The 26,717-nt window shown below is 41.0% G+C and overlaps 1 protein-coding gene across 4 annotated transcripts in view; it reads left to right on the forward strand.

The window, feature by feature from the left end:
- LOC110970028 (ankyrin repeat and fibronectin type-III domain-containing protein 1) overlaps window positions 1-26,717 on the forward strand; it is a 165,987-nt gene that overhangs the window by 100,098 nt on the left and 39,172 nt on the right. For all 4 annotated transcript variants that reach the window (XM_051939438.1, XM_051939439.1, XM_022220238.2 and 1 more), the window contains 2 exons: window positions 971-1,011; window positions 23,978-24,100. In XM_051939438.1, the coding sequence (XP_051795398.1) occupies window positions 971-1,011; window positions 23,978-24,100 (164 nt within the window). The remainder of the gene's footprint in view (window positions 1-970; window positions 1,012-23,977; window positions 24,101-26,717) is intronic.

Here is a 26,717-nt window from a genome sequence, read left to right on the forward strand (position 1 = left end):
CACCTTGATTGCGCTCCAAAAATTCCTCCAGCCTAAGGCCAGTTGTGTGTGTGTCTGTCTCTGTGTGTGAGAACGTATTGAGCGTCTGCGTGTCTTGTGTGTGCGCTTCGGTGTGTCACAGCGTGAGTGTAACACACCTCAGGACGACGTGGACACCAGGGAGATGCTGTTGTCTGCATCTGTGTGTATACTTGTGTTTTGGTGCGTGTGCTGTGCAGACTCTCCCAGAGCAATGATGCCTTCAGACGTCCCCTGTTGAGCAGAGCTGGCGGGAAATGTCAGTTTTGTACTTGGAGTTTCTGAACTCAGTTAACTTCATCATGAGGAAAATTGCTTTTAAACTCGTCTCTCCTCTCTCCTCACTCAGTCAGTCTCTCTTTTCCTCTAAAACACACATTATGCAATCCTGTGCAGTGGCACCACCGTTTGATAAACGCGTGCGAATAAGGTAAATTCACTTGATAAGTGTTTGTAATTGTACCCACAGAGCTAATTATATTTCATTGGAGACAACGTTGTTACCCGTGTAATTTGCTCTTACAGGGGTGGCACTGATCATTTGATTGGTGTTGCCTAGAAGGTGAATCTCCAGATTAGAGGGAGAATTGAGACAAACGCTAACTGTCGATCCCCTGGACTGTAATAATCCAAACTCAATTAAGGGAAACGGCAGCATCTCTCTGTCTTTGTGTAACTGGCTTGTTTTTCAGGGTAATTAACTTGCTGGTGCTTTGATTGGGGCAGTGTCTTTTATACGGACTGTACGATACTAGCACCGGTTGCCAACTCTGCATTGAGATGGTTTCCAGCTAGCCATCATAACTGCCTAGCCTATAATAATGTAACAGAATACAGGAGGTATCGCTGTATATTTATGAATGTGGCCTCTGAACCATCCATCAGTTTGAGTATTTAAAAATGGAAAGCCATAGAAGTGGTGATTCTAATGTGCTTTTCTTCTTGTTTCCAGAGTCTGGGCTCTGCTGACCGAAAAGAGAATCAGCATAAGAAGTAAGTCACATTTGTTCACCTGCCTATTCATTGCTATCATCTCGTTTACATACGTACACTGATTTCCCTTTCTCGTCTTCATCCTTGAAAAAAGTGAGACCAAAGCATTGCACATCAATGGAATTCACACTACTGGTTTTGGCAACAGCTGATAGTAATGCCGAGTTTTGTAAGACGTATCCTGAATGTTCCCATAAAAACAGAACACATTATTGTTTTACTGACCACAATCGATGAGTTTCATGTGTGGTTACAGAACATTAGGCCGCTCATTTTTCACTCGTTTTTTTTACAGTAACCCATGTGAAAGAATTTGACCTGACTCATCTGTGTTTATATGTGTGTGTGTGTTTATATGTGTGTGTGTGTGTGTGTGTGTGTGTGTGTGTGTGTGTGTGTGTGTGTGTGTGTGTGTGTGTGTGTGTGTGTGTGTGTGTGTGTGTGTGTGTGTGTAGTCCAGGTATTACTCATGTTGTGGGGGCCTAAATCATTTTACGCAGTCACATTAGGCAGACGTATATCACTGAATCTTATGAAATCTATTTTTTGCTCCTGTCATATATTTTTACTCACATTGGCTTAAGTTTTTACTGCTATATAAAATCAGTTAGCTCTGTAGCAACAACACAACCATAGCTAAAAGAAGGAAGAACTTAAAAATGTCTTCTTTGCAATATAACAAAGTTATAATCCAGTGAATGATAAGAAAAGAAAAATAAAACGAAGTTGGCGGCTCTACATATTAGAGATTTTACTACTTATATTTTTAATATGTTTCTATACTTGTGTTCTTTCTGCTCTCTGCCTGAATTTCAGCCAAAAAGTTCCTGAATTTTTGTCATGTGACCGTTGGTCGCAGCTTAGTTACTAATGGCTTTGCGATTGTGCCGGGGAGAGGCAGAATTTTTTTGTTTTTTACAGCATCTGGTTAGAGCATTAATTTTACATTGAGGAATGTCAATAATATGATTCTGATATACTATCACATTTTTAGGCTTAGTTTTGGGATTGTAACAGATGAGTAGTTTAAGGACTGCTGAATAGTTGAAAATTTAAGGACACTGGCTTTTATAGTCTCTTGCTCTGAAAAATGGTGTAATTTTCACAACTTTAAAAGACAACATGCCTCTCAAACCTAGCAGCAGGTTATTGAGTTCAGTGCATTAATGGGACAAAGCAAGTCCTCAGAACATTAATCATCACAATTTAAGGTGGACATAAATGTCTTCACCTAAAATTGCCTTTTTGTAGCTTAATGACACTTGAAGTACTTTATAGTGTTTCCCACTCATTCACACACGAGCTTCCATGCGACGTACCAGAGATTGAACCACCGACCCACTCTACCACCTGAGCAGCACATGTTTTAAAGTCAGGGTTCAGCAAGTAGGAGCGAGGGTTACTGTAAGAGCCAGTCTCCAGGAAATGAATGTAAGTCAGTGTAACGCCCTCCGAAGTTACGTTATATGATGTGTATCTGTGTGTGTTTCAAAAGTAAGTTAAGCCTGGCTAAGCCTCGCCCTTAATCCATTCCATAACAATAATAATTCTCACTCATTCCAGTTTTTCAGCTCGGATTGACCAGCATTGCAAAGCAGCAAACCAACTCACAGGTTTTGGGGCAGTGAAATCAGCTCCAAAATCCTGACAGAAATACAGTGTGTCCGTGAAAGGAAAATGAGAGTATTTGTGTTTATTGTGTAACAGAGTACCTCTGCCAGGTGATATGTTGACGATGACTTCTCTGTGGGTTTGTGAGTCACACCTCGAACCTTCTTCCTGTGAAATGGCACCGTTAACCACTGAGCCTGTATCTTAGCTTCAGCAAGAGGAGGATTCCTGAGTAAATGTATCAACAAAAGAGGATTAAGGCTGTATTTACGATTCCCTTTATTTCCCCAGTTTTATATTTATTTATAGCTTAGTGACTAGCATTTTCTGGCCTGCTGCCATTAAATTTGCCCATTAGTGTCATTCACTGTAAACACTGACTCTCAATGAGCAAACAAACTGTGACTGTGCACATATTCAATCAGTAACCAACAATTCTGTTTGCCAGCAATGTTTCCTTCCATGTGCTGGGGTCAATAATAGGACAACAAACAGGATTTTAACAAGAAAACTTAAGTTTTTGCGTTAAAGCTGCAATAATTAAGCAGTTGAATGAATTAACTATTTGATCACCACTTAATCATTTTGAGTATTCTTTTTAAACAAAGAATTATCTCTTAAATTTTTTATATTTTCAGGTTTCCTTACTCCTTTTGTCAGTAAATTGTATGTTTTTGGGCGGTATTCAAAACAAAGCATTTGAGGGCATTATCTTGAGCTATTACAAACACAAATCAACATTTTTCACCATTTTCTGACATTTTTGCGACCAAACAAGTAGTAGATTAATCAAGAACATAATCAACAGAATAGTCAACAGTTGATGTAATTGTTAGTTTGCATCCTTATTCTGCATGACAGAGATTACTGTGTGAAAATTACAGAAACTAATCCAACGTTTGAGGTATAGCATATTACTGTGCGTGCCAATTAATCATAATGTGCATTTCAAATTAAAAGCACGGTTACGAAATTAATGGCATGCGTCAACAAAAAACCTAGAGGATTTTAAATTTGAAACTTTTACTGCACAAGTTGAGTTTATCTTAACGGTGATGGAGTAACTTTAAAATCAAAACATGGCTTTTTGATAAAGTTTGACCAAATGTGCTTATCAGGCAGACTGAATTAGAAAATAAAGGCCTGCCTCCAATACAAACAAGCTTTAGGTGAAATGTTACCTTTTACAGCTAAAGGCCTTGGTCACCGTATGAGAAAATGCAATGTACACTCAACAAAAATATAAATGCAACACTTTTGTTTTTGCTCTCATTTTTTATGAGATGAACTCAAAGATCTAAAACTTTTTCCACATACACAATATCACCATTTCTCTCAAATATTGTTGACAAATCTGTCTAAATCTGTGATAGTGAGCACTTCTCCTTTGCTGAGATAATCCATCCCACCTCACAGGTGTGCCATATCAAGATGCTGATTAGACACCATGATTAGTGCACAGGTGTGCCTTAGACTGCCCACAATAAAAGGCCACTCTGAAAGGTACAGTTTTATCCCACAGCACAATGCCACAGATGTGGCAAGATTTGAGGGAGCGTGCAATTGGCATGCTGACAGCAGGAATGTCAACCAGAGCTGTTGCTGGTGTATTGAATGTTCATTTCTCTACCATAAGCCGTCTCCAAAGGCGTTTCAGGGAATTTGGCAGTACATCCAACCAGCCTCACAACCGCAGACCACGTGAAACCACACCAGCCCAGGACCTCCACATCCAGCATGTTCACCTCCAAGATGGTCTGAGACCAGCCACTCGAACAGCTGCTGAAACAATGGGTTTGCATAACCAAAGAATTTCTGCACAAACTGTCAGAAACCGTCTCAGGGAAGCTCATCTGCATGCTCATCATCCTCATCGGGGTCTCGACCTGACTCCAGTTCGTCGTCGTAACAGACTTGAGTGGGCAAATGCTCACATTCCATGGCGTCTGGCATGTTGGAGAGGTGTTCTCTTCACGGATGAATCCCGGTTTACACTGTTCAGGGCAGATGGCAGACAGCGTGTGTGGCGTCGTGTGGGTGAGCGGTTTTCTGATGTCAATGTTGTGGATGGAGTGGCCCATGGTGGCGGTGGAGTTATGGTATGGGCAGGTGTCTGTTATGGACGAAGAACGCGGGTGCATTTTATTGACGGCATTTTGAATGCACAGAGATACGTGACGAGATCCTGAGACCCATTGTTGTGCCAAACATCCAAGAACATCACCTCATGTTGCAGCAGGATAATGCACGGCCCCATGTTGCAAGGATCTGTACACAATTGTTGGAAGCTGAAAACCTCCCAGTTCTTGGCCAGCATACTCACCGGATATGTCACCCATTGAGCATGTTTGGGATGCTCTGGATCGGCGTATACGACAGCGTGTACCAATTTTCCTGCCAATATCCAGCAACTTCGCACAGCTATTGAAGAGGAGTGGAACCCCCAATAAAACAAAACTGCACCTTTCAGAGTGGCCTTTTATTGTGGGCAGTCTAAGGCACACCTGTGCACTAATCATGGTGTCTAATCAGCATCTTGATATGGCACACCTGTGAGGTGGGATGGATTATCTCAGCAAAGGAGAAGTGCTCACTATCACAGATTTAGACAGATTTGTGAACAATTTTTGAGAGAAATGGTGATATTGTGTATGTGGAAAAAGTTTTAGATCTTTGAGTTCATCTCATAAAAAACAGGAGCAAAAACAAAAGTGTTGCGTTTATATTTTTGTTGAGTGTATGTTTTAGTTTCCCAGCAACCACTGCTTTGGTCACCCATACTTATCTTCACAACATATCTATCTCCTGTCTGAATTATAAGAAGATATTTTTTTCTCTGCATCTCAGGATATAGCAAGATGTCTCCCTTTGGAGCAATTAGCCAATTATTCCATTGGAAGAGTTTACTAAGTGTCTTCTTTTGAAGACTAAACAGCTGCTGTGAGCCTCATTGAGTGTAACCTTGTGCTTGAGGGCATTTAAGCTCTCTAAAACAATCAGCTACTCTTTTATGCCATTGATGTTCTTATACTTTGATAAGCAGTGTCAGGTGTAAACCGTGTGTTTTTTGAGTGAAACACTGACTCAAGCTGCACATTTGAACTGTCATGGTTTCATAGCAACAGGCCTTTCCCAGTGAAAAATGGAGGCCCGTACGTGTGTGTATGCAGTGCCTGTGTGAGGTTTGTGTGTGTGATGTCCTGAAGACACCCAGCTGCATTTTATTTGGAACGCCAACAAACACAAGGCAGAGAAGTAATCAGGCCGAATCAAAGAGCCTCCACTCTCTCAGGAGTTCAAGTGTTGACTGAAAATGTTTCCCAAATGTGAAAATCACAACAGTTGACTGTTGTCAGTCCATGTGTGTGAAAGTGTGTGCTACGTGTTTCAAGGGTTTGGATTTAAAAGCATCTGTTTTATGGAGCATTTGTTGCATTACAGCTTTAAGGTGTACTTTCTTCTCATGTGTAAGACGTGCACATTGTGAAGGCACAGTGAGCACTCAGTGTGCCAGAGTTGGGGACATCTGTTGCCAGGAGACATGCAGCTGTATTCAACAGAGTCATCAGCCGAGCCATCATGGGATGTCAAATAACAGGAGTCTGGTCGAGAACGAGGGAAAGAAGCTGCTTGACATTCTCTACCACACATTGATTTATGACAGCACAAACATGGGAATGAGCGTAAGTGATCATAAGCAGGGTAAATACCAATATTATGCACGCACATACTGTATGTGTGTATGCTTTTCATCATAAGCGTATCATTCACCTGAGAACAAATGACAACATTCCGTCTGAACACAAAAGTGTGTGCATGCGTATTTGTTGCCTTTGTTCCTGCAATTTGTACATGTTTTTTAATATCCCATTGGTATTATCGCTTCCTCAACCGTATTAACAGTCATTCCCTCGGGTTTTCTGCCTTCTGTTCTGCCTTCCACTGGGAAGATGATCACTAGTGTTAAAAGGTATATTCGTTCATTGTAATGTCAATATAATTTAGCCATACCTAACCTCAAAATGCCAACAAATTTATTTTATATAATTACTTCAATTACCATAAAGGATTCAGTAAAGGTCATTTCCTGCATCTAAATGAAGATAAAATGCAACCAGTGCTTGTTGGGGGCCTTGTCATTCCATTTCCCTAATTGCTTTCAAGGGCTTCGTTTCCTCTGCTTCTTATCAATGGAGTTCTATCGCTGTGTAGAAGATCATTCATGCTTTTATTACATCCCACTTGGACCACTTCAGCGTTCTTTTTATGGGCTTTTGCGGGTTATCGCTGGATAATTTACAAGTGGTCCAGTATGCTTCAGCAAAGCTTCGTACCAGATGTAGTAAAAGGTCCCACATTAAATCTATTTTGATGTCTTCTTCCCGCTAACTCTGAAGCACAAAGGATTTTTTCGCGAAGCAGGACAAAAATCCACCCACCTGGTTGTTTCCAACAAGGATGGATAGATGAAAGTAACTGTTAAGCCCCTTTCAGACAGGCTCTTCTTTCTATTAATCTGTTGGCATCTGATTGTGTCGATTTCATGCCTGAATGAGTCTCGACAGCAATCTTACTAGGTAGGACCTGATAACATTTTCATGTCACTTTCAATACAGCACGAATCTGACCCGCATACAGTCACATTAGCAGATCAGGCACACAGATTTGATAAGTAACGTGGTTTTGGCAGTTATTTTAGTGATTAGCGAGGTCACACTCTGTATGGGAACGCTTCCATGCGCAGAGTAATTAGAGCGCTACTGCAAATATCCTGCTGTGAGACTGCGAAACTGAAAAATCTCTGTAATGACAGCATAAAACTTGATATGATGGAACAATATTTTGGCTTCAGTAAATGGATCAGACTTGATGATAGAGTTTTGGGCTCAAACTGAGGATGGTTGGTAACAGACGAATAACGTACCCAAAGATTATAAACCATGTCTGAGGTGCATGAGAAACGTGCACAGCGTCATTTGTCATTAGATGTTAAGCGATCCTAAACCCCTATGTTGTAAGCTTGCAATTAGTTTAGGGTTAGTCTTTTGTTTCTTAGCAACTCGTTAAAGCTTGATCTACTGTCATTGCACGTATGGCAACCATCACATGCATCTCGTGGCTCTCTGTCACTGTTCTTGGCATGTCTAAATGAAGAATGAATAAACGAGAAAGTGCCCTCTGTGAATGCAATTACTATAGCAGAAATAAAGGCAGGTATGTTACGTAGGGATCTAGTTATTTGTCAATCAGCTGTTTTGAAATCTTAATCTAATTATCCCTTTTGTTACTGCTGCTTATTAATTAGATCCTCGTCCAAATTAACCCCCTAAGCCTTAATTTAAAGCTGCGCTTCTAAAACTGAAGTGCCTCTAATTGGGCTTTTGAGTTGCGACTTTTAGACACTCTTTCTCTTTGAATATTTCTGGACATTTTGAGTTGCCTTTGGGTGGTTATCTGTGCTGAACATACTTGTTATATGCACACTTATAACCTACAGCACATTTTATTCACTTTATGCTTGCAAAAAAAGCAACAACTTTACTGTCCAAATGTAACTTCTAATGCTGTGTGCAGACAGTGGAAGAAATAATGGAGGGATGGGGCACTGGCAGTGTCTTGGGGGCTGGGGGATGCTTAGCTTCGTTCATGGAGCAAGGGATTTAGGTACAGATGTCAGGAAAAAGAGAATTTGATTGGACTAATTTATTCACGGGAGCAGGCCGTGTAATTGTTCTCATATGGGGGTGACGTATGGATGTGTCTTCGTGTATGTGTATATGTGAGATGGAATAACTTAAAGTAAGTAGAGGGGACATTTGTTCTCCTTTCAAAAATGAAAGTTTTACTAGTTTAGTGTAATTCTTCCCTTAATCAGCAGTAAGAAAAAACATTAGAGATCCTCTTCTGATACCCAAATGTAAGATGTCATTTTCGCATAGTTTTAGATATAGTGGACCTCCAGTTTATAAATGTTGGGGATATTTTCTAATTTTTTCACCTCTGATGTAAATTAAATATGCAAAAACAATCATTAAAAAAGTTTGCATGGCCTGTAAATTTAAGTCAGTAATTATTCAGTCAAATGACCTTTTACCTCTTCAGATCTTACATTCATACATATCAAAAATATCAGTTCCCATACCTGTCCATGTCATGTCTTTTCCTCAGTACTGATTCACCGACAGCAGCGGTGTAACACTTTCCCTTCTCTCCTGCAGCGAGTTTCAACACTTACCACATGAGCACTGCCTCTTGTCATTTAATCCCAGCACTGTTTTCGTCTCATTACTCGTCTCATTCACTTCAGTTGAATATTGTTTTGTTATGGTGGTACAAAGATTCCAACTGTAGAGCATACAAGACTGGTTTTGGTGATGCTGTTTGGGAATATTTAAAGAAGTTTTCTCACATTCCTGTCATGCTACATTTCACTTTTAATGAAAATCCTCAATTTTATCATTTTAAAATATCTAAATATTCAAATATTGTGTTTAACCCTGACATCAGAATATTGAATATCAATATTTTGCAAGACGTTGTAGAAAAGGTAGCAATTTCAATTTTATGACCACACTAATTTATGTTAAGGGTCGACCATTGTGGCCTCTGATACCAACTATTAGCGATCAACAAAATCGATGCAATGAAAATTGAAATCTTGGTGTCACAATTCTGAATAGCCAACTCCAACACAAAACTTAATTGACATTCCTTTGTCTTTGTATGTTTACATTTTTAAAGAAGTGAACTTTTAAACATTTATCTGTCAGCACTGATTGACTCTTACTGATGACTTGGAACAAATAAGATAGTAGGACATTACTGAAGACCACAGAGAGGTCACTACAGATAGAGGCGACTAGCCTAGCCGCGCTAGACAAACCACTGCAACGAATTTAATTCTCTGCCAGGGTGGGTCTAGTTACCCTCCATAAGGCTCGAGGCTGGATTCTCCTAAAACTGGCTGGACAAATCACCATGAAGTGTAGAGTCAGAAGGCGGGCGTGACTAAGTGACGACAGAGGCGTGACCATTCTGACAGAAACAACCGGAAACAACTAGCCTAGCCGCGCTAGACAACACACGGCAACGAATTTAATTCTCTGCCAGGGTCGACAACAAAAACAACAAGTCGTTGAGCTCCATTAGCACCGACTCTGAATAATCTTTCTGTTAACATGTCTGTAATATACTTGAGCTTCACCCATTGACTGTATAAATAAGGCTTCACCGAACTACCGCATCCTCTGATTTCCGGCGCTCTAGGAGCCTATTCGTTGCGCTGATTGGTTGTATAACTACCCAATTGCTGCAGAGTGATTTGAAAGACAACCTTTTAGCCCACCTCCCTCCCTGTCGAGCGTCCCTAGACCCTTGTGCCGTCAGAAACATGGGTGTAGCGTGGCTAGGCTAAGAGGCGACTGCATCAGAGCCAAAGTTTACTTGATTGAGAACTGATTTAAAAAATGGCCATCTGAAAAATGCTGATTGATTGGCCTGGCTGAAGACCAATCAATCCCAAATTTCTACTATTTAAATATATATTGGTGTGTAAATTTTATGGAAGTTTCTTTTCTTTATTGCTTTGCATTTTCTTGTCTTTAAAATATAACATTTAAGCATCTTCAAACTTTCAGTAAACGCACCGATATGTCATAGCTCCTCTCACTTTTTTAAACTCTGAACACGCTGCAACTCTGCTGTTGTTTTTCTGCCATGCTCCTCACAGTTGAAGCACTTTAACTCCCAGCAGTAGCTGCTAGTTGCCGTGGTTACAGATGGCACACGAGCACAAGCTGCACAGCAATTAATTCACGGCTTAATGCTGATGACATCACTATTTTATGAATTTTATTTAGTACCGTATTTTCACGACTATAAGGCGCACATAAAAGTCTTAGATTTTCTTCAAATTGTGCGGCGCGCCCTATGGTGCAGTGCGTCCTGTGTGTGTTGTTGTTGTTGTAAGGCGGACGTAGACCAGGTGGTTTTTTCCACGCATCACCATCGCTGTTGATCTGTGACTCTATGCGTGCCCATCTCACAGCCGATGTGAAAAAACAAGTGAAGCAAATGAACTCTGAGCTTGCTGTCATTCCGGGAGGCCTGACAAAGGAACTCCAACCGCTGGACATCGGTGTGAACCGGCCGTTCAAAGTAAGGCTGTGAGCGGCGTGGGAGCGATGGATAACCGATGGAGACCACAGTTTCACTAAGAGTGGAAGGCAGCGCCGGGCGAGTTACGCCACAATTTGCGAATGGATTGTAAATGCTTGGGCTAACGTGTCTGCTGGCACTGTTGTTCGAGCTTTCGCAAAAGCCGGCATCGTTTCCGAGGCGCCGCACGGCACGGAAAGTGACTCTGACAGTGAAGAAAGTGAACCTGGCATGTTTGATGGAGGTTTAGCGCAGCTGTTCAATTCAGAAACAGAGGATGAGGACTTCCATGGGTTTGATTGATGACGATTACCGGTAAAAAAAAATGTGAATACCAAACTCAGTTTTACTCCCGCTCTATTTTTAAATACGCACACTTGTATGCTTGTGTGTGTTGTTGTAAGGCCGACGTAGTAGAGGACACCATGAGAACGTTAAAGGGGGAAGTGTGGGCGTGGATTGTATATAAAACCCTCGCCATATAATCAGGTGCGCCTTATGTGTGTGTTAAATACAGTAATGGCACACATAACTGAGACTGCGCCTTTTGGTACAGTGCGCCTTTTGGTCGTGAAAATACGGTATATAGTACACACAGTTCAAGGACCCATCAGTTACAGTGTGTCCTGTGCAACTAAATATAACTAGTATGTAGTGAGATGTCACATCCTCACCACTTTCTGTCCGTGCTTTCTGCATCAGCCGGAAAAACAGAAAGTGACAAACAGAGAGAACAGGGAGATGTCTGCTTTATCACTCTTTCTCATCTCCCATAGTTACAGCACAGGGCAAATTCTAGCAGAAAGACAGTAAGGACTGAGGGTTCCCACTGTCTGACCAGCGTGAAGCACATTCCTTCATTTTTCCAAACTTTTTTTCTTTTCACCTCATTTTTTTTTTCCAAGGTTCTGAAATCCCACTGTAAATACATACTGAGGAGTATTTACAATAGTGGTAATGGTGGTAGGAGAGGGAGCTAACTCAGCGGGCCGGAGGAGACTGCCGCTGGATAACTATCCGAGTGTGTGGCTGTTTGTACAGTTGATCTTGTGTGTATGTTCTCTGCAGCAAAGTGTGTGTTTACAGCTATACTGTGTGCGCGGCGTTGTTTCAGAACATGAAGAGGAGGGCATACTTGCATTAGCTTATGTTGTGTGTGCATGTGTGTGTTTCTGTGCACTTTTTTGATGTGGCTTGGCTACAATGATGTTGGGTTGTTTGAGAACTTCCCAAGAGCAGGCTGCCAGGCCAAAGAACTGAGCGGGCAGAGACAGCTATTGTTTTGGTGAAGCATCCTGTGTGTGCTTGTGCTTGCCTATGTGTGTGTGTGTGTGTGTGAGACAGACAGAAATGCAAATGGAGAAAGAGAGCTTAATTTGGAGTATTTGTACACTGCTATTCGATGAAGCATAGCCTTTTCCATTCGGACTTTTAATACAAAAGCATGCGCCCGCATTCACTCGCATGCACAGGCACACAAAACAACATGGCACACAAAACACTCCGTCCTCACAACCACATTAGCTAAGGGAGTTCTCAGGGAAAATTTCATTCTATCGTGTTGCACAACAAGTCGTTTACCAAACCTCTCCCTGCAGTTTGAAACCACACATCAAATTGTGATCAGCTTTCCCAAAAACATCTCAACACTTTGGATCCTCACATTTTGCTGGCTTGCAGTTACAAACATCACTTCAGAATTGAACTGCTTTTGCTACAAATAAGCCAACTCAGCATTGCAACCGCATTCACCATTTGAAGGTCACTCATAGACCTTTTGAGTACAAGTTAGCTTTTTTTTTTCCTCACCAGGCGATTCCACCTCCACTTAACCTTTAGAAATGTTACTGGCTTCCCTTTGTGAGTCAGGGACTATGAGGTTGCAATACTAGAGGAAAGTCGGATAAACTCTCCCTCAAATGAGGTTTAGAAAGACCATGATGAATAACATGTTCAGGAATTCCTCATATCCCACATTGAAGTAATGAAACAGAAAATGTTTTGAGACTAGTTTAGTATTTTCTTAAACTGTGTTTAAACCTCCTCATTAAAATTAAAATGAAATCGTGGGCGGTTTCCACCAAATATTTCCCAGTCAAGTCAAGGCAATGACTAACTTGTCATCATCCATTTCGGATATTAATTCAGTTATTTTTTATCTAAAAGTATATTTTTTGAATCATCAGATAGTGATGGTTAGATTTTAACCCTAACCCTGTTTAAACTGTGCTACTTTGCAGAGAAACACAAAACTGCAGCTAATAGTTAGCCATTAGAATATAAATATTACAAATGCACGCATGAGCTGACCAGCAGCAACAGCAGCCAAAGCAGTAGGCAGATTCTGATTCACATAGCGCACCTGGGGTTGACAAAATGCAGCTGGTAGTGGCCTTGTCCTCAGTAAGTTAGATCACAGAATCCACCGGATGCTACCTAAATGCTCATAAGTCAGTCCCCGGCCCCGACATCAAAACAGAAACCTGACTGCTCTCAGTGGGCTGGTGAACTGTCAAAAAGTCCATAAATGTTTTACCAGTCCACTCTGTGTGCCTCATTTTCCTAAATGACTTGTAAGATAAGACTTTATTAATCCTAACGGAACTTTTTGTGACAAATATTGCTCAGAAAATATAATTACATATCATGTACTATCCAAAAAATGCCGTCAGAAATTATGTCTGTCTATGACCAACCGACCAATGAAAACTTGGCCGACCAAGGCTGCCCTCAATGACTAACATTTGGTTGACTATTAGAGGGGAACACCAATGACATGTCACTTTTTTAAAGTTATTTATACCTTTATTTTATAGAACAGCTGAGAGAGAGGCAGGAAACATGAGGAGAAGAATGGGGGAAGGACTTGAACAAAGGGCCATGGGCTGGATTAGAACCCATGGCTGCTGCATCTGGGACTATATCCCGTTTATGGGTTTATCCACAAACTGTGACATGTGATGATTTATAAAATGTGATGAAAGCACAATTCATGCTCTGTGTGTAAGTATTGCATTCAATACGCTGTGAAAACAACCCGTGATCAGGAGGACTGGTTGGATGCATGTTGACTCATTCAGATTGGCCACTAACACAAGACTAACTCTTGTCACTTTAAGGGAGGGCAAAGTTAAAGTGTGCATTTTTCCCAGCTTCAGCCCAACATTGAGTTCAATACTTAACCTTAACTGTTTGCCAAACCTAAAAGTAAATTATCTTCTGAAATGTTAACTGGAAAAATGTTAATTTTGAAGAATTTTTCTTAAATTTTCTTCCTTTCAGTAGACTCGTAGTCCTCACAAGTTGAGAAATCCTGTAACCACACACACATCTCTCTCCCTCTCGAGGTTTCTTTATCCTTTCCAGCATAAATAATCCCTTCAGTCTGCTGGCTCAACCCTGATTGGAATCTCGACGCCGTGCTCAATTGTGGCTGGATGGGGAAAAGTGGGGTGCCCTGAGCATGTGTGTGTGTCTGCATTGCTGTTTCAAGGCCATAAATGTAATACCAGAGGGATGTCCATCTCCATCAGGCCAGGCCTCGAAAATCCTCAGTCTGGAACTAGGACTGGCACGCAGATCCTCAGAAGTTAAACACTTAAATAAAAGTATATTTAATGTCATTTGTAAACTTTGGAATACATGCACGTATTCTCATATTCGCACTTTCCCTTTTATTCGCCCACTTAACTACTCAACCAGTGAGGCAGTGAGCCTTCACAGTACTGAGTGTACCAACACTGGGGGTTAAGATCCAGGCTCCACAAAGTTTTATCAGCTTTTCTGTGTCCTGGAAGAGGCCAGCTGGAGTCTTACGTGGAGTTTTATGTGGAGATTCGGTTTGTAATTGTGAAATTGTGTGCAGAATTATTAGTGGATTACAACTGAAGTGGCATGGTGACTGGTTATTGTTGTCATGTTAGAGTAGGTTTCTGACAGCAACAATAAAGCTGAACAGGCTTGATCAGATAAATTTGAGTTCTCGAGACATTATTACGTTGCTGTTTGTATTTCCTGGATTGTGGCCGACTAATAAATCACTGAGTCAGTGCCTTTACTCATCTTGGATTCAGGACACAACTGGCATTATAGTTTGCATGACTTCATGCTGTGGTTGTGTGCTTATATATGCCTGCGGGTATATACGAACGGCTGTGTGCTCAGATGAGCGTCACCGCATCTCTCCAGTGTGATAGCTACTTACCCCAGATCAGTTTCCTCCAAATTACATTCACGATTATCTCATTCCGCTGAACCAAAAGCGAGTGGAAAGAGAAATCTGTCTGAGTTACTGTTTGCTTTGCCCCTCCTCTCTCAGTGGCACAGCACTCCAGCTTCAGAGTCTTAATAATTTGCTGGCTCCCATGTGCTTGTCAGCTCGATTCAAGATTAATTTGACTGCAAATCCATCATCGGTATATCTCACTCTGTTGAGTCAGCCTTATGCCACACATCAAACGCAAAGGGGGACACAGAGGGAACGGTATCAAGCCCAACACGACAGGGAGCCAACCAAAGTGAAAAACAGCACTGAATTCCTCCCTCATTTTTGTCTTCCTGACAAATTCTGGATGTGCCGACTCTGTGGAAAACACGAGAGAGCAAAGTAATAAACGGGAGACATAGGGAAGAAAAAAGAAGATGAAACGATGAGTGTGACTCAGACGTGTAAATGAGGGGATGGAGCGATGGAAATATCTCTGTTTACCATGGTGGGTGGATGGGCAGCATATGACAAGGCATGTGTAGGACGATAACAGTCTCATCGTTTGGCACGTAGCGTTAGGATTAGATCATTAGCACTTGAAATAGAGCCAGGTATTGTTAAGATGTATTTGTGAAGGAAATAAACTGGTTGTTAAAGCCTCTCCTCTACTTTGGAGCCATATGGCTTGCTAGAAGAATTAGCCCTCCAATCAACAGTTGTTTTTTTGACTTGCTTTTAGTCACGCATCATATAATTTTGATGCATTATTTTAGACAATTTTACAATCAAAATCCAGCCAAATTCATCAGACTCCTGAGTGTATCAGGTTTAGGTTCATTATGCAACAGGCCGCTGTGTTATTGGGTCTCATTTATTGACCTTCACAGCTACCAACGATTAAACATGACACTTAGAGCAATTCAGATAATGTAACTGTATCACAACCAAAGGAAAAGCTTGTTTGCTTGAAGAAATATCAGTATGTTTTATTGCCGGGACCTCAGGCCAAGTGAAATAAAAGCGGCCTCCACCACGTAGAGAGACGTACACGCAGACATGGGTTTGGATGCAGATTTTGAGTGGAAAACAAGGCTTTCTTTGAGCAGATTTTAATTAGCAATGTTCATAGCTTGGCTGCGTTCTTTTATGATTGGACCACTGAAAGCCTTTTTGTTTGCCTAATGAAACACATCGAGGGGTATGTTCATGAATAAACTGTGCTTGTGTACACTTACAAGCATTCGCGCTTGAATCCACACATCTTTTTGCATGTATCTGTTAAATTGGTCGGGGCCTGCATTCTTTTTGGCGTATTACTATTCCATTGGCAGGGATAAGAAGCCGTAGCAGGAGACAGAGATGAAAGAAATCCCAGCGCTTTGTTTTCCCTCCTTTCCAAAATGGTTGTTTTAGGTAGGCAGCCATTGCCCATAATTGCTCAAACAGGGTCAGGTATTTGTCTGTCCTGCTCATGATTTACTTTAGTGTCTGTGTCTTAGTAATCTGAAATAAGATCTGTGGTTAAGGGCAGCCTAACCTCAGACAGACCACATAGACTGTGTAATGCATAGCGTTCTGCTTCTTTCAGTGGGATCCCTTTATAAACACATCACACACAAATCCTTTTGTATGATCTGAGAAGCTATGCAGAGATTACTTGTCATATTATTTCCCAGATCAAATCAATCAAATCTGTGACTGTAACATAAGGGATTGTGTCATTCGGGGGTGCATGGACATTAAACTCAGTACTAAACAACAGTGTTACATTCATCTAACTAATTTTGCTGTAAAATTGCGATAAAATACTGGCAGCTGTGGTCGCCAGTAGTTTACTGTATTTTCACAGCGTCCCTATTGTAATTTTTCAAACAGTTTATTACTGTAAAATTTATTACTGCATGCTCCTGGAGAATCTGAAGTTCACAGTCGAATGCTGGCAGCAGTGGTTGCCAGGATTTGAAAATGTTTTTAGTGTTAGTACTGTAATTTACTTGAACAGTGACTGTATAATTCATTACAATACTCCACAATGCAATATGAGGTTTGCTGTTTAATACTCTGTTACCAACATTAACTGTAGCCATAGTTACTTGTAGAGTACATTTTCATCTTTTAAAACATATTAACTCTCAATCACGGATATTTACCATAACTAACATTGTGTCTTTGAGCTTTATGATCCAGAATTGAGATCTACCAACTGTGTTTAACAATAAAAATGCATATAAACAGTTAAAACACTGAACACAAAAATGAAAAAGGAAAAGGCATGTCAGTTTATTATGGATTAAGAACATTAATTATAAGGCAGCAAAGTTTGAAAAATTGTGGTCTATTAAATTTATTTTACAAGCCAATTAAATTAAATTTCACTTAAAAAGTAATGACAAAAATGGCCTTTTCCTTGGGCATCAATGTAAAGTGGTAATAGGATTATTTGTTGCTTAAATCAAACTTTTTGTTCAATTCAAGCCATCAGTTTTTACAGTAGCCTGCTGTTAATGGTTAGTCTTATTTTGGCTTATGAAAAACATAAATTTTTATAGTATTTTACCATATTTTGAAAAATCTGCACACTGTCATTAGAATTTGGCTGCATTTGTTACAGTAATGTACTGCAGTGTTCTTGAGAAGTAACAATCCCTTTTTATAGCATCTAACTATATTTTTTTTTAAAAACACACACTATCATTAGAATTTGGCCGCATTTTTTTAACAGTGATTTATTACAGTGTTCTCGAGAAGAAACGAAAACTTTCAATAATTCAGGATTCAAGTTTTGGTAATTGCTCAGTAGTTTACAGTAACAATAAATCAAAATTAAAAAATTGAACACCTCATGAGTTTGGAATTGTTGATATTTCATCATAGTGTATTCAAATGTATAATTTAGTAGTCGAAGTAATGAAACTTCTGAATATTGTCTGCACTGTAAATAAGCCTCTGGCTGCAGTTCTTTGAGCCTCAGCGGTTTTTCCAGAATTCCACACAGTCTTAGCTGTGCTCTCTAATAGTGGGCTACTGCGGCTATGAGCGAGGTCAGAGTTCACTGTCAACAGCTTTGTGTACTGTGAGCGAGAACAATCAGTTCTTTAGCTGAGCTTCTGCACATGAATACCTCCGAACACTTAATTGCTGCCATGGCAACAGAACAGGGAGGGTAAGTGACATTAGGTGAGTTTGTCCGCGAGAAAGTAATCCGTCGCAGTGACGCTGTGAATATGTGTGTGAAGGCTGGCAGCGTGTGTGTGTGTGTGTGTGTGAGCGTTGGTCAACATTTTCTCCGTATCATCACACAAGCCGTTCAGCGCAGACTAAAGCACTCCTGTGTGACGGGATTGGGGAAAGTTACTAATGCTGGCAGGATCATAATCTAAGTCACACTGCAGTGAGGCAGTGGTGGGCTTAAATAAGAGGGCTATTCTGGAAATAGTTATCATATCTTGTAGTCACTGGGACTATAAAATCTTCGAGGATTTATGATTAAGCGGTATAAAATACAAAAACGATGGTGATTGGACTTTTAATTTTTAATCAACCAATGTAGCAATGTAAAAAACTATGCAGCATCATGATGAAAAGCGTTATCTTTCCTCGTATCAAGAGGCTGCTGCAATAGCAGTTCAGTGCAGGGCTATGGACTGAAGCCCGTACCTCCTGTTTTGTATACAATACTGTAGGGACCACGATATTGGGAAAAAATTACATTGCAATATTTGGTTTTTCTGCAGTGAAATAAAATACAAGAGTTTTCACCAGATGATTGGAATAACTCTGTTTGGAAAGAATGACTCATTCTAGTATAATTGGAGTGATTTTGTAGGGGAGTGCATCTACATTAAAAATTTAAAATAATTTTAAAAACGCCGACAAAAAGCTGTTTGGAGCCTTTCTCGTGTGGTGTAACACTGACAGCGGTGTCCAAATGTGTTTTTTCTTTTGGATGGCAGTCAGATCTGGCCCTGGACGCATCACACAGAGCTTTGTGGTGCCGATTTAAATGGTCAAACAAATTAGTCATGTCGCCTCATGTAGCGCAAGCTCCTGCAGACAGAGTACTTGTTTTCAACCTTTTTGCAAGCAAATATTCCTTTTCTGTGTTTCTTGCTCATTTTGCTGCACACGTGGAGCCTGCATGTCATGTCTTATAAATAAACTAAAAGAAAAATCCGAGGACGTCTAAATCTGACAGACACCTCTTGTAAATTCCACATGGAAAATGAGAACCGTGCTAGTTTTCTTTTTGTGTCAAGCAGCAAAAACTTGAAGCATGATGTGCTTGAGTTAATTTGCCTTACTTCACATCTGTAGGTAAAATATTTCCACACAACTGACGTTGCATTTTTTCTTCAACTAAATTTTCCAATGTTTCTCTCCTGTTTCTCTCCTCCTTTTGCTGTACACATGTGCAGTCTGCATTTCAGCAAATTCTGTGTCTGAATAAAGTAGTAAAAACTCCCATGAATCTGAGTAATTTGTGTTAAATCAGACAGTAGTTCTAGTCTTTGAAAATGAAAACTGTCTGTATCAGCAAAGCATTTGTGCTGGAGTTAATTTGCCTTATTTCACATCGCACTTCCTGTAATGTGACTACTGCTCATGAGCACTGTGTTGATGCAGAAATAATACATTGTGCATCCCCACAATACATTATGAAGTGAAACGTGTTCTGTTTTGAAATTGTCAAATGATTAAGAAATTGTTAATGGCATTGATTGCACACTTTAGCTTTCGATTATCGAGAGTGATCCTTCCACCTAATGACTGTGGTTTTATTGTGGCTGATTTCCCTGTTGTTGACATCATTGTCATGGCAATCATAACTGCTGTATAAAGTTGTTGTTTCTGCGAGTTCATGTTGTAAAATTGGACTGGAAAATTTACTACCAGAATGTGGCTCACTTTCTTCAGCACACCAAATCTGCATTTAGTGTAAATGTAGTGACTATGTCAGTCAGAGATAATTAGGGACTCACTGAACTGTATCTGCTTCAGTTTCATGCTGACATTTGCTGTGTAATCGTGCATCAGATTTCAGGGATCACACTGATGCAGCTAGTTGCAGGCACAGAAATCCATTTCCTCCACTATCCTTGAATGCCTTTTGACTGTTTTGACCTTGAAGGCATTTGGCTTAAAAATATAATTGATTGATTACATGTTGTTTTGTTATTGCCAATTATTCTCGACCTCTGATCTTAAATGAAAATCAGATGCAAACGTTTTAGTACCGCTTGTGTACACTATCGTATTTTAATATGTTTAATATGGTTTTTTATGCTAACACTTGAAAATCAACACTTCGAGAATTGCCAAGGCAAGAATGCAATTAATTTAGCAAGCGTTCAGACATAAACAAAAAATAAAATTTAAATCTTAAGCCGATGGTGGCACTGTATGAAAAGTTCTTGCAATTCATTCTGGCAGGAGTGTCTGTATCAAATTTTACAATAATCCATCCATTAGTTGTTGAAACATTTCACTCAAAACCACAAATGTCAACGTCATGGTGGGCTAGAGGAAAAACGGAGGGGGGGAATCACCAAGTCAAAACATGACGTCTCAGAACCATGAATGTCTGCTCAAAAAATAATACCAATCCATCAGATATTTCCCTGGATAAGTGGGGACCACAGAAGTCATTAGGCTTCATCCCCAGGGCTCCACGGATATCTGTACTAAATTTCATGCCAATCCATCCAGCAGTTGTTGAGACATTTCAGAAAACGACAAAAATGTCAACCTAATGGTGGAGCTCGAGGAAAAAGTCAGGGGATCATCGAAGTCAGCGGGCTTCATCATCTCAGGACCAGTCTGTCCACACATGCTGTGCAGCTTTGCTCAGTGACAGATCCATGCATCCATTCTGCGTAAAATCTGAAATTACTTGTTTTTGTTTGTGATTACTGAGCAAGAGAAAGCGTCAGAGGTGTGACGTGGGACATGACATCGGACGAACACATGCACTTACACTAAGATTGGCTTTTTATCAAAGAATAAAGGACAGCCCAACAGGATTCTTTGGACTGACTTGCTCCAGTTGCCCGGTGGTGGTAGAGATTAAAAGCTTCGTTGGTTGTGCATGTGGATAAAATCACACGGCTTCAAGGTCGCGTTCGACTCGGTTTTACAAAGAAAAACAATCAGTCAAATCACTGATTTCTCAAACTGCAATCAACACTCGGAATATAAGAAAGAAAATTCTGATGAGCGGATAATCGAGCGGGATATCCTGAGTGGGCCTCCTCCAGGGGATTACGTCACCACAGTGTGCCTGCTGTGATGATGTTATCGGGGACAGCTGCATGGGGTGGAGCCAGGGTTGAAGCTCTTGGGGAGCCAAGGGGCAGCCAGTTGCCAGCAGATCCCCCTCCGCTGAAACCCACCTGCTTCGCATGTGCAGTTTTCCTCTAAACCCCTCAAAGGGATTCCCTGAGTCCTCCTCTGTGTCCACTGGCCCCCATGTCTTTGAAGTCATGATCCTGTGTGTTTTCATGGCATTGAAGTTCTTATCCTATGGTCATGTCATGTCATGTGTTTGATCCAAAACTTTGTTTGAAGTTTTACAAGGAACTTTTAATGTAAGTATTGGCCACATGTCGCATATTAAATCTATATAAACCAAATCGATTACTAACAAAGAATGCTGATCCAAACCAATCACTCCTGAAGCCTATTTAAGGAATTAGAATTTTGCAGACGAGCGAAGTCAACAGTTTATGTAAATGGACGTCAACAGCAGTTGTTGGCAGTAGTTTGCGTGCACAAGGCAGTGGTGCTAATTTAATTAAAAGCCCTTGAAGAAGAAGAAGCCCAGCCTAGCTTAATACCATCAATTAGGGGTTTCTCTGCCATGTGACTAAAATCCCACACCCCATTTGTGTGATTCATACAGGAAAATATGTCTCTTTGTCTTCGAGGTCAACCAAGTCTTTGGAGAAGTTGGCATGGGGTCAGGAAACAGTAGTTGAGGGTGTAGGAGTGGGAAAGCAGGCAAAAAAACAAACTGAGAGCTGTACTACTAGATAAGCCATAGCATGAGGTCATTTTGAAGGGAACTCTTGGTTTTTTATCACAGCTCATGGCGATGTCTTTATAGTGAAACAGCTGGTTTTCGGAGGAATATCTTGTTCAGCATCAGAGAATGTTTTCAGAGGAAGAAAATGATCCCAGTTGTGTTTAAATAGAAAAACTTTCCTTGCTTTTTAAGTTGGTTTTCATAAAATGTGAAATTATGAATTCATGGTGCCTGTCAAGGATGTAAACTGGTTAAACTGGTTAGAGAGAGGAATGAAATAGAATTTTGGCAATGACTCAATCTCATTAGGAGACATTTGTTTTTTATATCAGTAAGCAAGGTAGCAGAAGTGCAGTTGGCATTTCACTTGACAGTGGTTTTACTCACATGTCCAAGGTCACTGCAGTTTTTTATTCTCCCCAATGGGAACGTTTACAGGTCCATGATGCAATAAAAGTCTTGATCTAATTGAATCTTCTTGAGTAACCATTCTCTCAGATCTGATCGGTGTCTCATAGAAGCATTAGACATGACAGGACAGTCTCAGACCTTCTGCCGTCTTTCCGGCAACAAAGCAGTTTCCTGGACAAAAACATATGAGTGACTCATTCCTGTCAGACTTCTGCATCACGATGCCAAGAAATGCACATGTGACATTATGCCAATTTAGCAATTTAATTAGGCGCAACTGGCCGAATCACCACACTGTCATTCATCCATGTCACTCTTCAGCAATCAAAGCAGCAGCGTGAACGATTGTGTACAATTTCATAAATTATGTTTTATCAAAGCCTTATGTGGGCTGTTATTCCTGCTGAATGTCACATAAACAAATGACAGTGAGGGCAGATACTAGTCTCGTTTTTGAGTGACAGGGAGTGCCGCAGTAGTCTGAGCGAGTCTCAATGCAACCGTTCCTGCAGTTTGTCTCACCATGGAGACTAAAACACTTTTTGGCTCAGGTTTAGAGGAGACCTATGTATGTGTGTGAGTTTGTATGAGTCATTATTAGGGATGTTTTACCATTTCATGATGAAATGGAAACAGCATGTGTCTGAGATTAGGAGAGGGAAGAATCCCGCATAATGCTTGGGCATCATTTTATGGAATGCTTCGTTATTTAAAATAAGTGTTCGTGCTAAGTACTGAGAAACTCCTCAAACCAAGGATTTCGATTTTTTTTACAGTGATTTGAATCGCCTTCAATTTGTTATCTATTTACATTTATATAGAACTTTGCTTAATAAGTGTTGAGAATTTTCACTTCACATACTCTGCTGCTCCAGCAGTGTTCCTCTACTAGCCTGGCTCTTTAACAGAGAATATTATTGCATTTTGATTAGTCCCCAAAGTCACCACAGCAATATTGCAATGCTGAGTCTCATCAAATGTGTCCCGCGCTGGAATGGAAGAAATATTACATTTCCTGTTTTTAATTTTGAGCAAAAAGTTGAACTGGGACATTGGCAGCCCAGTAGAGGAGATTAAAATGTGAGTGACTTCACACAAAAGATTTGGAGAAAATTAGACAGGAAGTACGCGGCTTTCCCTGAAACCTAATGTTTCCTCTGGGACCTGAAGCGTTGTCACACTGTTTGTCAACTTCATACACAACATTTCCTCCGAGCATTGTGATTTCTGCTAAACTGAATTTAGACCAAGGCATAAGATGTTACTAAGATGTTTGTGTTCTCCAGCAGTATTTACCTTCGGCTGATGACATTTCTAAAGCACCGCAGAAGATAAACCCATCCCTCTCTGTGTTTTCTTAATAACCATTAGATACAGCGCCCTGCCAGGATGTTATATTACCACGACCCTTTTTGCAAGAATATCTGTTGTCTGACTGGGAATACAATGCATGACAGCAGGTTTCTTGAAGATAAACTAAGTAAACCTAGCAATGTGCCAAGATCCATGTGTACAGCACTCTACTGAGTCTCATTCTTATTTGTTTTTCTGTGCCACAGGTCAGAGTCAGGAATCTCCAAATTTACACATCGCCTGTCCCTCAAAGAACGTCCAGCTAAAGCAGAGAAGACGTCCTTGGACAGACCTCCATCGTACAGGAGACGATCTCTTAGTGTGGATTGGTAAGACATAGAGATAGTGCACTTCGAAGTATGAAAAAATGACCGAACGGGATAGCGACATTTACAGTTTTGGAATAAAAGCACCCAGTGACAAAATTAGCACCATTCTGGACAAGCCTAAGCCACTTTTCCGATCAGAGTCACCAGCACTGCCTCTCGATATCTTGCTGTTTCACTGCAGTCACACTCCTCTGTACATCTTCTCTGTTTAGTGAGTGGCAGAGGTGAGCGGCACATTCAGCTGCACAGTAGGCTGACATAGATATGAATGAGCTGCATGTGCAGTGTTAATGCAAACCCAGACTGAGACTGTGTGACAGTAAAACAAAAGCAAGACATTCTGTCTCTTTTAACTTTCTGTCTGGGTGATCATTTTACATGTAAACATAGCCTTATTTAGGGGGGCAAGGTGGTGCAGTGGTTAGCGCTCACCGGTAGAAGGTCCGTGGTTCAAATCTCAGCTGGTGCCTTTCTGTGAGGAGTTTGCATTTTCTCCTTGCGCCTGTGTGGGCTTCCTCCTATAGTCCAAAGACATGCTTAGGTTAGCTGATGATTCTAAATTGTTTCTAGGTGTTATTGTGAGCATTCATGAGCATCAGTCTCTTTGTGTTGACCCTACGATAGACTGGTGACCTGTCCAGGGTGTTTCCTACCTTTACCCTAGGTCAACTGGGATAGGTGTCAGCCCACCCTACAGCCTTCTGCAGGATGAAGCGGCGTCGAAAAAATGGATAGCTGAATCGACGTAGCCAAATTAACAGCACAGTGACTTTTCAACTCACAGACAAGTGACAGATTAAAGGAAAAAACAACATAATGTGTCCTAATAAAGTGTTGGGTATCAAACCTCCTGAACAACCTCAGTGAACCTTTGCATAGTTTCCTCCAGTCTCTGGAACTCTACTGGAGGGATGAACATAATTTTTTGTAAGTAGATTTCCTTATTTGATGTTATGTTATGATGATAGCACAGAGTGATGTCTAACTCATCTGTCCAAAATGTCTCATCAGTTTGGTAAGATGTCACAATGACAAAATCAAGAGCAGTGGAAAGGAACAGCTTGAGAGGGCCTGCTGGTTGACTTGTAGTCTCTATATACCATGTTTCAGTTACTATTTAATCTGTTGTCTGCCAACAGAAACAGAAAAAAAAAATATGTAAATGAGACCACCTTATTTTAAGAATTTGACTGTATTAAACACAGTATGTGAACACAGGCAGGAGGAGAGAATCAAACAGATTTACGATGTTTTGAAATTGCTAATTAGTGCACAACGCCATCTCATTACATATTAGTGACTTTTCAGGCAGGCTTTTGCTATTTCCATTGAAAGAAATTGGCAGCACTGCCGCACACTATAAATATCATGAGGTGAAATACACATCAACTGGAATCAGCAGCAGAGTCTTGAACAAGAGACTCTTTTACTCATCACATATGAAATCCAAAACATAACACCTAATGAGAGACAGACAGCTGCAAACGAATCTTGGTATGATGTGTCTGTTTACAAAGTCATGGTTCCGGTTGAAGAGGATTGTGGGCTGGTGTTTGTGGCGGGAGCTGAGGGTGGGCAGGGTGGTGATAGGGTCCTGCTCTGTCTCTGGATCTGGGTTTCGTTGAAGAGCGCCAAGCAGCTTCAGTGGCGCCGGCTCATCTTGCTCTTGTAAAGCTCCAGTCTTCAGGCAGCCGATGAAAGGAGTTTGAAAGCTTTCCATCGCGAGGCTGCCTTCCCGTCCACACCCATGGGAATCCTTCCCAGTCTCCCCTCTTGTTGCCTGGCCTCCACTCGTTTATCTACCTCAATGATCCTGCCGTTCGTACATCTGACATCCCCCTGAGCTTCTTGCTATGTATTCTTGGCTGTTCCTTTATACTTCTCTTACTATTGGGAGCATAGGGCTGGGTTTAAAAGGATCTTATACTTCCTTTGCACTTAATATTGTCAAGTAAAAAAAATGTCCTGTCACAGTTCTAGATGGTTTTCAGGTTTCTAATTGCTGTGCAGGGAGTACAGTAGCTATTCAGTAGAGTTACTCTGCGGTTTGTGGAGTTACAGGTGTGTGAATCTCTGAGGTCCTATCGAATCATGCTAGGGCCTGGTGTGAGGTCTTACGAGGTCTTTTGTTGGCCCTATGAGGCCGACTGTGTGGTCTCGGACTGACATTGCGATGTGTGGTCCTTCCAGCAGAAATGTGGTGTTAAGTGAATGAGCGTCGGAGTGTATGTGCAGTGTGAGGTCCCTTACTTTAACAGCTCCATGTTTTTCTCCCATGTTGCTGGAGCGGGGACCTGGCCTTTAAAGTTCAGGCCCTGATTGATGTGGTCTGGTTTTAATGAAACACAGTGGGTAGATTGGACATGCTCATTTACGAGAGGGATGAGGGGGGCTCGGCTACAGCTGGATCCTGACTTTCTCCGGGGAGAGCCACCGTTACAGGAGTGTGACTGGCCTTTTGTGACATAATAAATAAGGGACCCCAGGAGGAGAGATTCAAGGTTGAGGGGCTGAGTCATGCTACTGGGAGGTGAAACGAGGTTGGTCCAATTCCTGACAGGACCAGAACAGCTCCACTGGAATGCACAGTCATCAGCGGCGTCAGGAGGAAAACACA

The sequence above is a fragment of the Acanthochromis polyacanthus genome, chromosome 19, assembly GCF_021347895.1.
Source record: "Acanthochromis polyacanthus isolate Apoly-LR-REF ecotype Palm Island chromosome 19, KAUST_Apoly_ChrSc, whole genome shotgun sequence".
In the NCBI taxonomy this organism is placed as follows: Eukaryota; Metazoa; Chordata; class Actinopteri; family Pomacentridae; genus Acanthochromis; species Acanthochromis polyacanthus.